The following is a 14,029-nucleotide window of genomic DNA, read 5'->3' as shown; positions in this document are numbered from 1 at the left end:
AAATGCTCGTTTGAATGTTTCCAAATTGGCAGTGGTCAAGAATCCCGGTTGAGACAGATAGGTGGAACCACCGGCTTTCTTTTTCCACACTTGTATGTGAAATCAATACTTAAGGTGATGCAACTCCTACCTGAGAGGGAATTAAAGTCGGGAAGTCAGGTTAGGATGTAAAGCATTCGGCTTGCCCACCCCCTTATGTGGCATCCTAACATGCCCTTTTAAGGTGGTGACACCCGAAGATCATTCCAATGCATTACTCGTCAACAAGCTCGATTTGGTGTCCAAGACCATTGGAATTTCCACCAACGGCTTGGCTTGTGCCCATTAATGGCCTACTTATCCTATGGGCTTAATATTTTCAGTAGAGACCCCTTTCAATGGTGCTTTGAGCAGACAGTTTTGCTTGTGCACAGGGTGCGCATGGGACGCCTCAGGATTTCTGGCATTATTGTGCAGGTAAAATGGAGCAAGCCCATTCTTTGGACATTCCTTACTTTTGGAGCATTCCACCATGGACACACCATATGAACAATGCAATCACCAAAAAGTGGGTCCCACAAGCATGATTGCTGGGTTGAGGTGATGATCAATCAAACCCTACATCAGCTACAGGATCACCACCATTTAGATTTTAAAATACACATTTCGCAGAGACCTAACCAAGAATCCAGATTGTTTTTTCTCGATCATAGACTGATGGAATTCAAATAAACACGAGAAGAGAAAATCTCAACGGGTCCACATCCAAATCCACCAATCAAAAACCAGGGTCATCCATTCGGCCTATGCTTTCTGAAATCTGGATCAACATTTCAGATCGCTTGACCAACTCTACATGTGGACCCCATCTGGTGATGACCTCACCATCTCAGGAATAAAAATTTGGGCTAAGGCAGAGCTGCTAGATCAGAATGATGAATAAATCTCTCTTACGCAATACAGATAACAAATACCGAGGGCACAGATTTCTTTTTGATCTTCAATCTGAATCAGAATCTTGTGTTTCTGAGGATCTAACCGTCCTGCATTTGCTATTATCTCCATCATCGTCGTTGTCATCTTCTTCACTGTCTTTCTGTTCTTTGATTATACCTGAAATATGGGGGTTTTGGGACTCACTAAAAAGCCTTGTCACCCTAAAATCGAAGGAAAGAAGCAAACCACAAACATACCTTTCTTGATGAGTATATTCTCTAGAGCCGCTGTAGTGAAATCGTCTTTGCCTCCCAGATCTTGAAACCCAACCAGCCTGTCTATGGCAACTCCATTTCTGGAAGAGAAAATTGTGATTGAATTTACTGTTTCTTTTTTCTTTTTTAATGCATGTAAGCCTGATTCCACCATCTAGAACATGGAAAGAGCATGTCTAGTCCAACATCCAAAATATGGCAGTTACAGATATCTGATTGATCAATGAAACAAAGAGGAATTATATATGATTCATGGTCTGATGAATGCGGTCCATTCTTCATTAATCAAGGCTGTTGATCTCATTGGCCCACTGTCTATGAACTATGGAGCTTGTACCAAATCTCGAGATTGGATATCCCAAGTTCCCAATCCTTAAATTGGTGGCATCCACGTCTGTAGCAGGGGCCACCAAATCAACAGTTTGGATCATTGAAACATGGCCCTAGTCAAGCTGATGATCTTATGCATATCTTCAAGCTGTGGATCATATGATTCCTATAAGAAGTGCCTTGAATGAAAACCAAACTTCAAAAAAGATGAAGAAGAAGGACAATGGGCTGGAATGCTGGCCATACCTGAACAATATAACACAAGGCAACGTCTTGATTGCTAGTTTGGAAACAAAGAAGGGTGCATTCTGCATTTCACACATAAGATGATTTTTATGTCATTTATTTATTGTTCAAACTAAAAAAGAAGAACTTCTCACTTTAAGTGAAACAGGAACAGGAATATTTGAACAAACCTCAGCATCCATCTTGATGAACTTGGTCTCCAAATGCCTTGGTGCCAATGCCTTCAAATGCTTATCGACGATCCTACAGAGGCCATCAATACAAACCCATTACATTCAGAAACAAAGCCTCTCGTCTTTAAGGCTGGTGATAGGAGAGGTTGGTCTGTCGGGTTTAGGGTTCCCAGCATGATATGGGATGGGCTCTGGCCTGTAATAGAAGCCTGTGGGTTGAGGCTGGATTTGAGGCCTAACTGATGAATGGATTGGGCCTAGGCACAAGTTTTGCAGAAATTTTATATTAAGGCCCAGCCCGATCAATGAAACAGGCCCATTTTTTACTTTAATGGGCAGGCTTGGGCGTTCAATTGAAGGCTTTACTACTAAATGGGCTAGCTGTGGGCTGATTTCAGGCCCATTGTCACCCCTAACATTCTTCTGTGCATTGTAATAAAAGGTCATGATTTTTACTTGCACCGGTAGAATTCACGGTGGTAGAAATGGCATACTACTTGCTCGCTTCCAGTAACTTCACCCAAGAACTCCCCTTCGGATATCTCGCGGTATTCACCATGACCCTGTCTTTTCAAGGCTTGTCGCTTCTCCGCTTCTTTCTGTTAGAAGAAGACAATTCTGTAAAATCTTCTTTATGCATTTGCTAACACGATTAATTGAGGTTTTCTAATCCTCCACGTGTGCATATAGTCCAGCCCACACGAACACCTCCACATATCAACATGATACACATCTGAGAGATCCAAACCATCCATCTGGTGGGCCACAATGTGATTCCCTGAATCAAGAATCTGGCCAGGCAGCCACTTTTTTTTTTTTTTTTTTCAGCTGTATATTGTTTCATACATTCCAGCCCAGCTGATGAGGGGACTGACCTGATTCTTGGGCAAAGTATCTAGACTGGTTCCCACCTAATGGACACCTTGGATTTCACACGCATGTGACACGTTTACGAGTGCAGGGGTGTGCATGGGATCTGACAATTCAAACATGCAGGACTAGCAAACCTCAGTGATGGATGGACATAAAACTGCCAAGGAGAAGTTCAATATAGAAACTTTACCTTGAGAGCTGCGATCCTGTCTGCATGTAATTTTTCCAGCTCTGGATCCTGAAATTTAAACAATAGGCAAAATCCATGTGGGCGAATAATTAGACTGGAACATCGCCTATTAGATGTAAAGTAGATGACAATGTTCACTTACATCCATCAATTCATCAAGATCCACTTCCTGATTGGTTGCTGAGGATGCCGGGGCATTTTCTTGAGCTAGCATTTCCTGTAAGATCAGTGGGCGGGTATATTATATGCTATTTTTATTTGCAGTAACTGCAGATAGATAGTGCTTGTGAAAAGATCCACATGACATTAACCCTTCCTTTGGTAGGGAATAAGCAAAATCCCTGGCCTCCCTCCCTCTTAACAGCTGAAGTCGTCCAATAATATCGCCAATGCCCAGAAATAGGGACCTCAATGAGAAGAGGAAATTCTCAAACCTTCTCGAAGTGCCCAAGCTTCTACCTAGTTTGAATCTTCCCACCCTGCCTGCCCCCAATTCACCAATTTAATCTCCTTCATTATCTCAGATTACACCTCCAGTTTTAGACAGCCTCAGGTTTCAGTTAGAGTTTCAAACCAAAGTTTAGCTTTTGATATCAAATTGCAAGTTTTATCCATGTGACCGGTTCAATGTTACCTAATTGTCAAACCTTCCAAATCACATGAACTGAATTATGGGTCATTTGTGATCTGGATCACTGTTTTTATTGACTTGAAAATATGGTTTTATACTCCTAGTGTTGGCGAAGTAATATAAATTTTTATTGACATGAAAATAACTTTGATTTATGTATATCATGCATAATATCACTATTTCTTTTTGCCAGACCCCAAATAACCTCATACCTTTCCACTTATTCCCAAACAACACTCTTCCCAGGACTTCCTCGCTTGTTTCGGAGTGGTCGGTTGCGTGCCTGCGTCCGCCTCATCTTTTCTTGCCTATTGGCACGGCTTTAAGCTGGGTAAAATCACTTCCAAGGTTTGGAAAATGGCTAGTATGGCTATCTGGTGGGGAGTTTGGATGGAGAGGAATGATAGGTGCTTTAACAACGTGCAAGCTTCAACGGACGAAGTGGGTTCGAGAGCTAAACGTCTCCTCATCGAATGGGGCTCTAATGTTCCTCTCCTTAATCATTTTAATTTTCTTTCCCTAGGCTTGTAATCTCCTTTTCTCCGGTGCTTTGGCTCTGCTATCTCAGCAGGCCCTTTGTATCCCTTCCGCTTTTTTAATATCACTATTTCTTTTTGCCAGACCCCAAATAACCTCATACCTTTCCACTTATTCCCAAACAACACTCTTCCTTTTTTGCCGTTAGTTGAAAAACACCCAACTATTACTTTTCGGATGGAAAAAGTAATCACGGTTAGGTTAGTTTAACATTTTTTTAAGATGCTCATTTTACCCCTTCTTTTACCTTTACCTCCATCTACCCCCTCTCCCTCCCTTTCTATGACTGCTGGCTACACCTCTCGTGGCAATGACGAGCAACAACCAAACCAACCCCCCCCCTCTCTCTGTATCGCTTCCCCGCCTCTCACTTTCTCAATCCTATACCTATTTTGAGTGCGATTTTTGAGGTACTCTGCAGTGGGTATACGAATAGCTTGCAGATGGGCACCATGGATAACCATGTATGCCACACAAGGTTTGACATATCATCTGATGATGATAGATATCGCCTAATATTGTCCTTGAATGATATGACTTTATCAGCACAACAAATCCTGATAAAAGAGTGATACGATCTTGTATTGGTGATGAAAGATTCAATATACAAAAACTGATTTTTGGACCACAATGCCACCTCTGACATATATATGGGCTGTGTGGCTGCATGTAGATGGGCATAACTCATCCATGCATATTAATTAGCCTTATTAACAATTGATTTCACAGCTGTGTGTGTGTGTGTGCGCGCGCGCGCGCGCGTGCGTGTTTCACAGCTTTCTTTCCCTGGATAACGCATGCCAAAAATTCCCTATTGTGTAGTGTGATAGAGGTATGGCCACATCTACAGCAGGTCACACTATACGAACAACTTGTAGATGTGCACTATGGACAATCGGGTTTCTACATGTACATGGGCTATGTGGCTGTATGTAAATTAACATCATTTACAATTTTGATTATGAGCCATCACTTCCAGAATATGAGCCTCATATATATATATATATATATATATATATAATGTCTTTATTTATGATGGATTATGAGCCGCTGCTTCCATATCATGCCACATGTGACATCTATATGTGCTGTGTAGCTGCATGTAGAGTCGGGTATAACTCATTCATGTATATTAGCTTCTTCTTCGTTTATTTTATTTTACAGTTGATTATGGGACATTTTTTCTTATATACGGGCATAACTCATCCATGTATATTAGCATTTTCATAGAATTATTTGTTTGCTTTCTAAAGTCTGGTTAACTGTTATTTTCCGTTTGATATACACGGATGGATTGGCATGGATGTACAAGGGATGGATATAAATTGGTGTGTACGTACATGGACTGATACAAATTGGTGTGGATGGATGTAACAATGGATGATTTGCTATATATGATATCCTGATTTAGTAAACATGATTTTCTGCTTAAATGGAAGCCACTATTGTATGTCACTCACCAATTATTTGTTGAATGGAAACTCAGTCTAACCTGTTAATTTTGCTTGTTTATTTTGAAAGAATGATGGCTTATTGATTCACTGCTTAACTCAAATGTGATTTACCTATTCATTGCTGGCATACCTTGTTTAACTCTCTTAAACTTGTTCATTTAACCCTTTTTATGTATATGCTCATATGATGTACACAAAGAAGACTCTAAAGGATCCAATGGATTCTATGATCTTTAACCTTGCCCTACTTGCTGGCTTTAGGGTCTTTCAGCCAATGGACACGATCACCTTACTTGGTAATACCATTTTCTTTTATAAATCAAATAATGATGCATGCATGTCATGAAAGCAAGAAAATCCACAAAATATATAAATCCGCAACAAAAAACCTAATTTAAATATAAATAAAATGAATTCATGATTTAAAAAATAATATTACAAAATTTATAGTGTTGTAAGAATTTAGTTCATAGAATTTCTATAAATTCGAACTGTTTTTAGTAATAGTTTATAAAATATGATTTCCTATAAGTTCGGGCTGTATTTTGTAACAGTCTGGAAATTAATACAAAACCCTATGACTATGCTAGAAATTCTCTTCGACTCTCGAAATTTTGATTTTTAATTAATTTAATTATATATTGTAATAAACTAATTAACTTATAATAGATTTCAATTCTCTTCGATCAGTTATAAGTATATATCCATATGGATTTAATAATTAAATTAATTAAAATTAAAATTTATTTTGAACTAAATTTTTTTATTTGAAATAAGAATAATGTATTTTATTAAAATTCTAAACTAATAAATTTAAATAATACCTAAGTAATTGCTAAATTTCAAAATCTAGAAAATTAATTCATTTAGTTTTAGTTTAAAAAAATATATCAGAAAGTCCTAGACTTGAATACTTAATTTAACTAAGTACCTACCTAGAATTAACTTTAGATCTTAACCTAATTTAAAATAAATCTAACTCCATAATTACTAAAATTTAAAATTTATTTATATTATCATATACACTTTATCTTTTTCTTAACTAAAAATAAATCTAAATATAACTAGATAATATAATCTCAACAAGACTTGATTTCATCTTAAGTTTAACGAATTTGATTCTAAATCTAATAAAATTTGAAGTCTAGATTTTGAATTAGGTTCCACTCCAAATTTAACAAAATTACTTAAAATTAGATATCCAAATTTAACAAAATTACTTAAAATTAGATACTTCCAAAATTTAGGAATAATCTCATATTAAAATTAAATCTTAACAAAATTAATTCTATAACTTACAAGTTAAAATATGAACTTACCGTAATAAATTCAATTCAACTGATTAAAAAACAAATAATTATTAGAATTTTAGGAATATTCCGAATTGAAACTAATCCTAAATTTGAACTTAGTAACTTTTGTTTAAACTAACAATATTTAAAGTTCATATATAAATTTGTATTAATTAAATGATGCATGAATTTTATATATATATATATAATTTCTTTTTAATAAGTGCGTTATGAGCCCACCGTATATTAGTTATGTTTAGATTTATGTTTAGATAAGAAAAATGTAAAGTATATACGATAATATAAATAAATTTTATATTTTAGTAATTATGGAGTTAGATTTATTTTAAATTAGGTTAACATCTGAACTTAATTCTCGGTAATTAATTAAATTAAGTATTCGAGTCTAGGACAATTTTTGATATATATATATATATATTAAAACTAAAAGTAAATAAATTAATTTGCTAGATTTTAGAATTTAGCAATTACCTTAGGTTCTAATTTAAACGACTAATTAAATTATTAATTTAGAAATATAATAAAATATATTATTATGTTAGTTCTTATTCCAAAATAAAAATTTGAGTTTAAAATAAAAATTTTAATTTAATTAATTTAATTATCAAGTCTGGATGGAAATACACTTATAACTAATTGAAGAAAATTGAAATTTATTGTAAGTTAATTAATTTATTACAATATGTAATTAAATTAATAAAAAAATGAAATTTCAGGACTCAAAAAGAAATTTCTAGCAAAATCAGGGGTTTTTGTATTATTCTTCAGACCATTATAGAGAACATAGCCCGAACTTACAAGAAGTTTTAATTTACAGACTATTACTGAAAACAGCTTGAATTTATAGAAATTTCAAGGATTGCACTCTAGTAGCACTATAAATTCTGTAATATTATTCCTTAAATCATGAATTCCTTTTATTTCTATTTAAATGTGATGCTTTTGTGTAAATTTATATATTGTGTGGATTTTATTATTTTCATGACATGCATACATCACTATTTGATATATAGTAAAAGAATGAAAAGGAAAATAGTATGAGCAAGTAGGGCGATCGTGTCGCTTGGGTAAAAGACTTTAAAGCGAACAAATAAGGCAATCGTGACCCTTAAGTGAAAGACCTTAAAGCGAACAAATAGGGCAATCGTGACCCTTGGGCGGAAAATCCTAAAACTTGTTGGATCATTCGAAATCTCTTTTATGTATGACATATAAGTACAATTGCGTGCGCGAATATACATCAGATGTACAACTAGAGTAGTAGTCTGACTAGCTAACGTATGACTGGGTCCTTCACCACAATGAACCGGTGCATTGACGGTAATGCAACGTGGCCATCCGCTGTGTACAGTGTTGTATGAAATGATAGATATTTGTTATTTATGTGAACCATGGATAACAATGCATTTATAACATCTTTACAATTCCATTATTTGATTCATAATTACATATATTTTATATATTTATTTCAAAATCATGTCACTGTTTATGAAATAAATTTAAATATAGAAACTTCAAATGTGTAAGAAATGATTCCACTAAGTTGCTATACTCATCCTATTTTGTATAATATTATAAGTACTGAGTTGGATTACTTTGAGCAAGTGGGTCTCTATTATTAGTTCCATTTTTTGTTATTAAGTTTTAATTTGAAAATTTTGAGTTTTGATGTAATAGGTCAAGTAATCTAAATGACGTAGTAGTCAAGTAGTAGATAGTATGATACGATGATTCCTTTATTTACGTTTAAAATTAATGGTTATCATCTTTAATTGTATGTGTATGGTTATGTGAGACTGAATGTCTACACTTGTAGAAATGGAAATTAAAAGATTTAGATTATGTGCTTGAGTTTAGGTCTTGAGTACTCTTACTCGGGTACCTGGTTTTCGGGGTGCGACACTAACAATCTTTAGTAGACTCATAAAAATGACATCATGTTTGTAAAAAAATATTGTTGCTCTATATGAATTCCAAAATGAGGAGACAACTTAAAACAACACCTACTATGACCGATTCAGAAAAATATCAAGCTTAAACATGTTAACAAGCAATGAAGACTTTGTATAAAATGAGTAAAAACATATACACAAATAAGGTCAAACAAACAACTTTAAGAGAGTCAAACATGTTTAATGAGCAATGAATCAATAAACATGCCAACCACATTGAGTTAACGAGCAATAAATTAATAAGCCATCATCCATTCAATAAGTAGTGAATTAATGAAGTAACACGTTAAACCGAGTGTCTACTCAACAAATCACCTATTGTCATCATATGTATAGTCATTTACACGAATTTGTATCTATCCATCCATGTATACCAAATAAGAAGTAATAGTTAGCTAGATGAAACAATAGTAAATGATAATCCTATGAAAAGACTAATATACATGGATAAGTCATGCCCATAAAAAAGGGCTCACAACCAACATGGATAAATTATGCTCATCTACATGCAGGCTGCAGCTGCTTTACACATATACATGTCCCATGTAGCATACTTCAGAAGCAATGGCTCCTAATCAATTGTAAAAGAGGCTAATAATATATATAGAGAGGGCCCATAATCTAGAAGCAATGACTCACAATCAACTGCACATAAGGCTAATATACATGGATGAGTTATGCCCACCCAAATGCAACCATGTAGCTCATATGCCTGTTGCATGTGGCATATGCGGTTGTCCATGGTGCCCATGTACAAGTTGTTTATATAGCGCGACCTGTTGTAGATGAGCCATAGCTCAAAAATTGCACTCAACAATTGGGAATTTTTTTTGCATGTATTTTCCATGGAGAGAGGTCTCCTAGCTCCATGGGGGAGAAGGGCTAACCATCGGCAGTTTTCAAGCAAGAGAGAGATATTGCCACTTGTCCTCATAAAGAGAGGGGCAAGTCATTTGTCATCACTGAGAGAGGGTGAGTTTTTGAAAGCGCAGGAGGGAGAGGTAGTATTTAGGAGAACGAGAAGGTAAATGAGGGTAAATAGTTTAGGTAGCATTAGGTAAAAGAAGTAGAGTAATCAACTAAAAAATGTTAAATTAACCCAACCGTACTTACTTTTTTCATTAAAAAAGTAATGAATGGGTGCCTTTCAACTAATGGCAAAAAAAAGAAAGGTGTTATATGAGAATAATGAAAAGGCAGTGGGTTATTTGGCATAGAGCTAAAAGGGTAGGTTATTAATTTTTTTTAAAGGTGTAAAAACTCTACTATGCCTGTGGGCTCTATATAATAATAGCATTCATAATTTCATATGTAGGTTACAGGATAAATTCGTATGTAAAGCTATACTATATAGTGTATGAATTGGAGTGACCCACGTGATCTTATCCTAATGCATACTGAAGTAGAGGAACACGTATCCATTCCTGCATCATGAATCATAGCAACCCATGATTTACATAACCTTGGACCAGCTTATCCATCCTTTCCCCACTTCCGACCACCAACAATCTCCCAACAAGTCCAACCACTAACATGCCTCAAAATTTCTTTGTTACTAGATTTGAGAGAGGCTAGTAAATTGTTATCGCCAAAACAGGGAAGCATCTTCCATATTATCTGACATCTAACTTTTAAAAGCCCCCATTGACCATCTTCCCTCCATCATAACTACCTTTTGGATGACATCAGTCTCAGCAACCAATCCATAAATCTTCCCAAAACATAACTATATCCCTCATTCGACCCAATGATACCCACATACAGATACTAATACAGACGTGAAGAAAGCTGCATACAATTCTCCATTTCTCAACATCTAGGACGAAAGTATGGATACGGCATCCCGTTTGTAGCATGCTATTCATGTCCATACTAATTTTTACTTAAAACATTTGACCCACTCTATCCTGTCTATTTTTTAAATTTTCAAACAAAGCATTGTTTTCTAGTATTTCTAGCATGCTAAAATTATTGAAACTATGAGATTGTGTTTTTAGAAATGCAAACGAGAATGATTTAATTGTGAGAATTCAGTCTCAACAAGAGGAAATGCCAAATTACAATGAAGCTCCCTAGCGCACATAATGCGGCAGGACCTCAAATTGCAACAGTTCCTTTTAAATCCACCTTGAAAATAACGTAATTGCAACCTCTAGCCCGATCTCTCAAAATCAATGCTGAGGAAATAAATTTCAATTTCTTCACTTGCACTTTACCAAACTAATTCTACGATGCATCCAAATGCACCCCCTTTCCCTCAATCTTTATAGAGTATCTACAATAACACTTCATTTTAGCATTCCTTTCATGTGGATTCGATAAAAATACAAGAAAGTTGATAGGATTTAACATCTACGAGTATCTTAGGGGGATCCAGTACCAGCATTGGTACCCCCATCGTGTCCAATATGATAAGAAAGCATATGCAAGTATCTGGTATCTACAATCCCAGCCCTATATCCAATACTGACTGCAAATGCCTTACTGCCAAGTTGGAACACTTGATATCCTACTTACAAAGACTGGCAGTAGGTTATGCACTCCATTGGCCTGTGGCGTTTTGAATCCTAGCCTGATATAGGTCAAGCCCAGGCTTGGCCTGTTGGGTTTTGAATCCCAGCCTGATATGGGTCAAGCTCAGGCCTGAAAAATAGCCTGTGGGCTGTGCCCAGCCTTATTTGGAGGTCCAATTGTAAATGGGCCATGCATGGACTAGGTTTTGCAAAATTCTCCATAAAGGCCAAGCTCAAGCACTGGAACATACCCATTTCTGGCTTTAATAGTCAGGATCAAGCCTGAAATTGAAGGCCTGATTATTAAACGGGCTGGGGCTTAGTGCAATTAACGAAATTGGGCTAATAAAAGCCCAGACCAAATCTGCCTTGCCACATTGCCGTCCCTACTGCTCACCATCGACTCCCAAATCCCAAAACCAATTCTCCCCTAGAACGATTACCGAATACTGATAGGGGACTTATGTGTATGTGGCAATTAAAGATGTAACGTAACAGTTAAAAGTCTTTGAATGAGTTTGTAAGTAGTGGATTTTTGGGTCAATTACCATGGATCATGGGTCTGGATTAGTTGGTCAGTTATGAGTCTAGATTAGTGGGTCAATTGGATCATGAGTTAGTATTTTCTGATGTCTGCAGATGAAAAACTAATGAAGGAGAAAAGCATACTTTACTCTTCAAATTTTTCTCTTATGTGGAGAAATAGGAGATCCCGCTCGAAGAGGATCACCATCAGTGTTTACTGTTATTTTTTAATTTTATTTAGTGTTATTTTTTGATCCCCTTTGAAGGGGATCTCCTCTTATTTCTCCAAATAACAGAAGAATTTGAAGAGTAAAGTTTGCTTTTCTAATTCATTAGTTCTTCATTTGCATACATCAGAAAATACCAACACATAATCTATGATAACTGACCCGATAATCTCTCATAACTAACCTACCAATCCAGACCATGATCTATAGTAACTGACTCACTAATCCATTATTTACAAACACATTAAAAAATTCTTAACTGTTACATTTCATCATTAATTGCTACATGCACATAAGTTCCCTATCAAATACTGTACACCCCCACGAACCCAATGCTTAATTTCTATTGCGATCCTCAGCAACAAATTAGATTCTTCTCCGGATCTTCACCACCATTTCCTTTACAACACCTAATTCCTACATCCGATCCATCTCTTTGAAAATCTTATCCAGCTTGTTCAAGCCCACGCATACAAGATTTTTGAAAGGAAGTGAGGAAACAAACGGAAAAATCAGACAAAAAAGAGAATTTTTTTATATAAAATGATGGACAAAACCCCAAATTTTAGATTGAATAACACACCAACCTTTCAAATAGGAAGGGAAAAAACCCCAATTTAAAAAAGAAGTTGGGATCTGAAAATGGAATAGGACATGGGATTCTTTGACATGGACCGTTGAATCTTGAAAATGGGTTTAGATGATCGAAGGAAAGCAACAGAGATACCTTTTGATAATCACGAGCAGCTGCTGCCATTACATTTCCGAATGCAAGGCCAGAAAAGGTCGATCGAAATGCGTCTGGATCCATCTCTGTCTGTCTGTCTGTCTCTGTCTCTGTCTCCGAGCTGAGCTGAGAATGAAGGAGCGACTGCTGCTGGTTCTATTTCTTCATGAGAAGACCTTTGCCCGAGGAGAGAGAAGAGGTGAACCGCGCACACGTGCTAATTTGATACACGTGTGAAAGTGGACCGTGTAGAAGTTCACTGCGAACATCCAGATGTGCTACATGGACGTCGACCATGTGGCGCTTGGTACTCTCCATCTTTCTCGCACGAGTGGGGCCCACGTGTGGAGTAGATTAGCCTTATGATACAGAGGTTACACAGAGCTATTGGCCCGGAGTTGCACTTGTATGTCACGTTGGCCAGCGATGGAAATTGAATGTCGGACAACCTAATTATTGGCGGTGATGTGCTACGCGTGTGCCAAATAAACACCTGTGACCAGATTCACCTTCTCAATCTCTCCTTAACGCCCATCGCATGTCTTTTGGCACCAACGATTCGAGGGTATTTCAAATCCACCAGTGGTTTGGTACTGTGGATTAAAAACTAGGAGTTTTAGAATCACATGTGTATCATATGTGTTGCTAGGCTACTAATTTATTAATTTACTGGACATGCAACCTGATGATATTTCAAAACAATTAAATTATCAACTGTATTACTAAAATTATTTTAACTGAATAATTAGAGCAGTCCAAACATTATTTATTTAAATCAATAGCTAAAAATCATTGGTTAGTTGCTCTATTGTAATTCTATACTTGTGGCTCATCTAAGATTTAAAATTTCTTCATTTTCAGCCAAAGTAAATATTACAATGGATTTATTATAATCATTGTGTCAAGCAATATATAAGAATATTAATTAAGGATATTAAAATTAATTTAATAATTAAATTCAAACTCATGTAACATATGTTATATAATTTAAGTACATAGTTTTGGATTGCAAGGATTGTAAATCCAAGGTGCCAAATACAATGGAAAGATTCTAAATCCAAGGTATTTTAAATTCAGAGGATTTTCAATCCAGGTATTCTAAATCTACCGTGCCAAACGAGGCCAATGTTTTCCCTTTCTCAAGTGAG

At 36.1% G+C, this 14,029-nt stretch overlaps 1 protein-coding gene across 1 annotated transcript; it reads right to left on the bottom strand.

Annotated features, from left to right (window-relative positions):
- Window positions 1-656: 656 nt before the first annotated feature.
- LOC131232612 (thioredoxin domain-containing protein PLP3A-like) lies at window positions 657-13,054 on the bottom strand. The gene is made up of 8 exons (XM_058228968.1): window positions 12,882-13,054; window positions 3,145-3,219; window positions 3,003-3,050; window positions 2,396-2,538; window positions 1,937-2,009; window positions 1,767-1,828; window positions 1,173-1,270; window positions 657-1,092 (listed from the first exon to the last, which is right to left on the bottom strand). Exons 1-8 carry the CDS (start codon window positions 12,963-12,965, stop codon window positions 980-982), a joined length of 696 nt encoding a protein of 231 aa, XP_058084951.1. The 5' UTR covers window positions 12,966-13,054; the 3' UTR covers window positions 657-979.
- Window positions 13,055-14,029: the final 975 nt, after the last annotated feature.

Source organism: Magnolia sinica, chromosome 2 (genome assembly GCF_029962835.1).
Source record: "Magnolia sinica isolate HGM2019 chromosome 2, MsV1, whole genome shotgun sequence".
Lineage (NCBI taxonomy): Eukaryota > Viridiplantae > Streptophyta > Magnoliopsida > Magnoliales > Magnoliaceae > Magnolia > Magnolia sinica.
The sequence above is the reverse complement of the archived record's forward strand: the minus strand, read 5'-3'. Positions and strand labels throughout refer to the sequence as shown.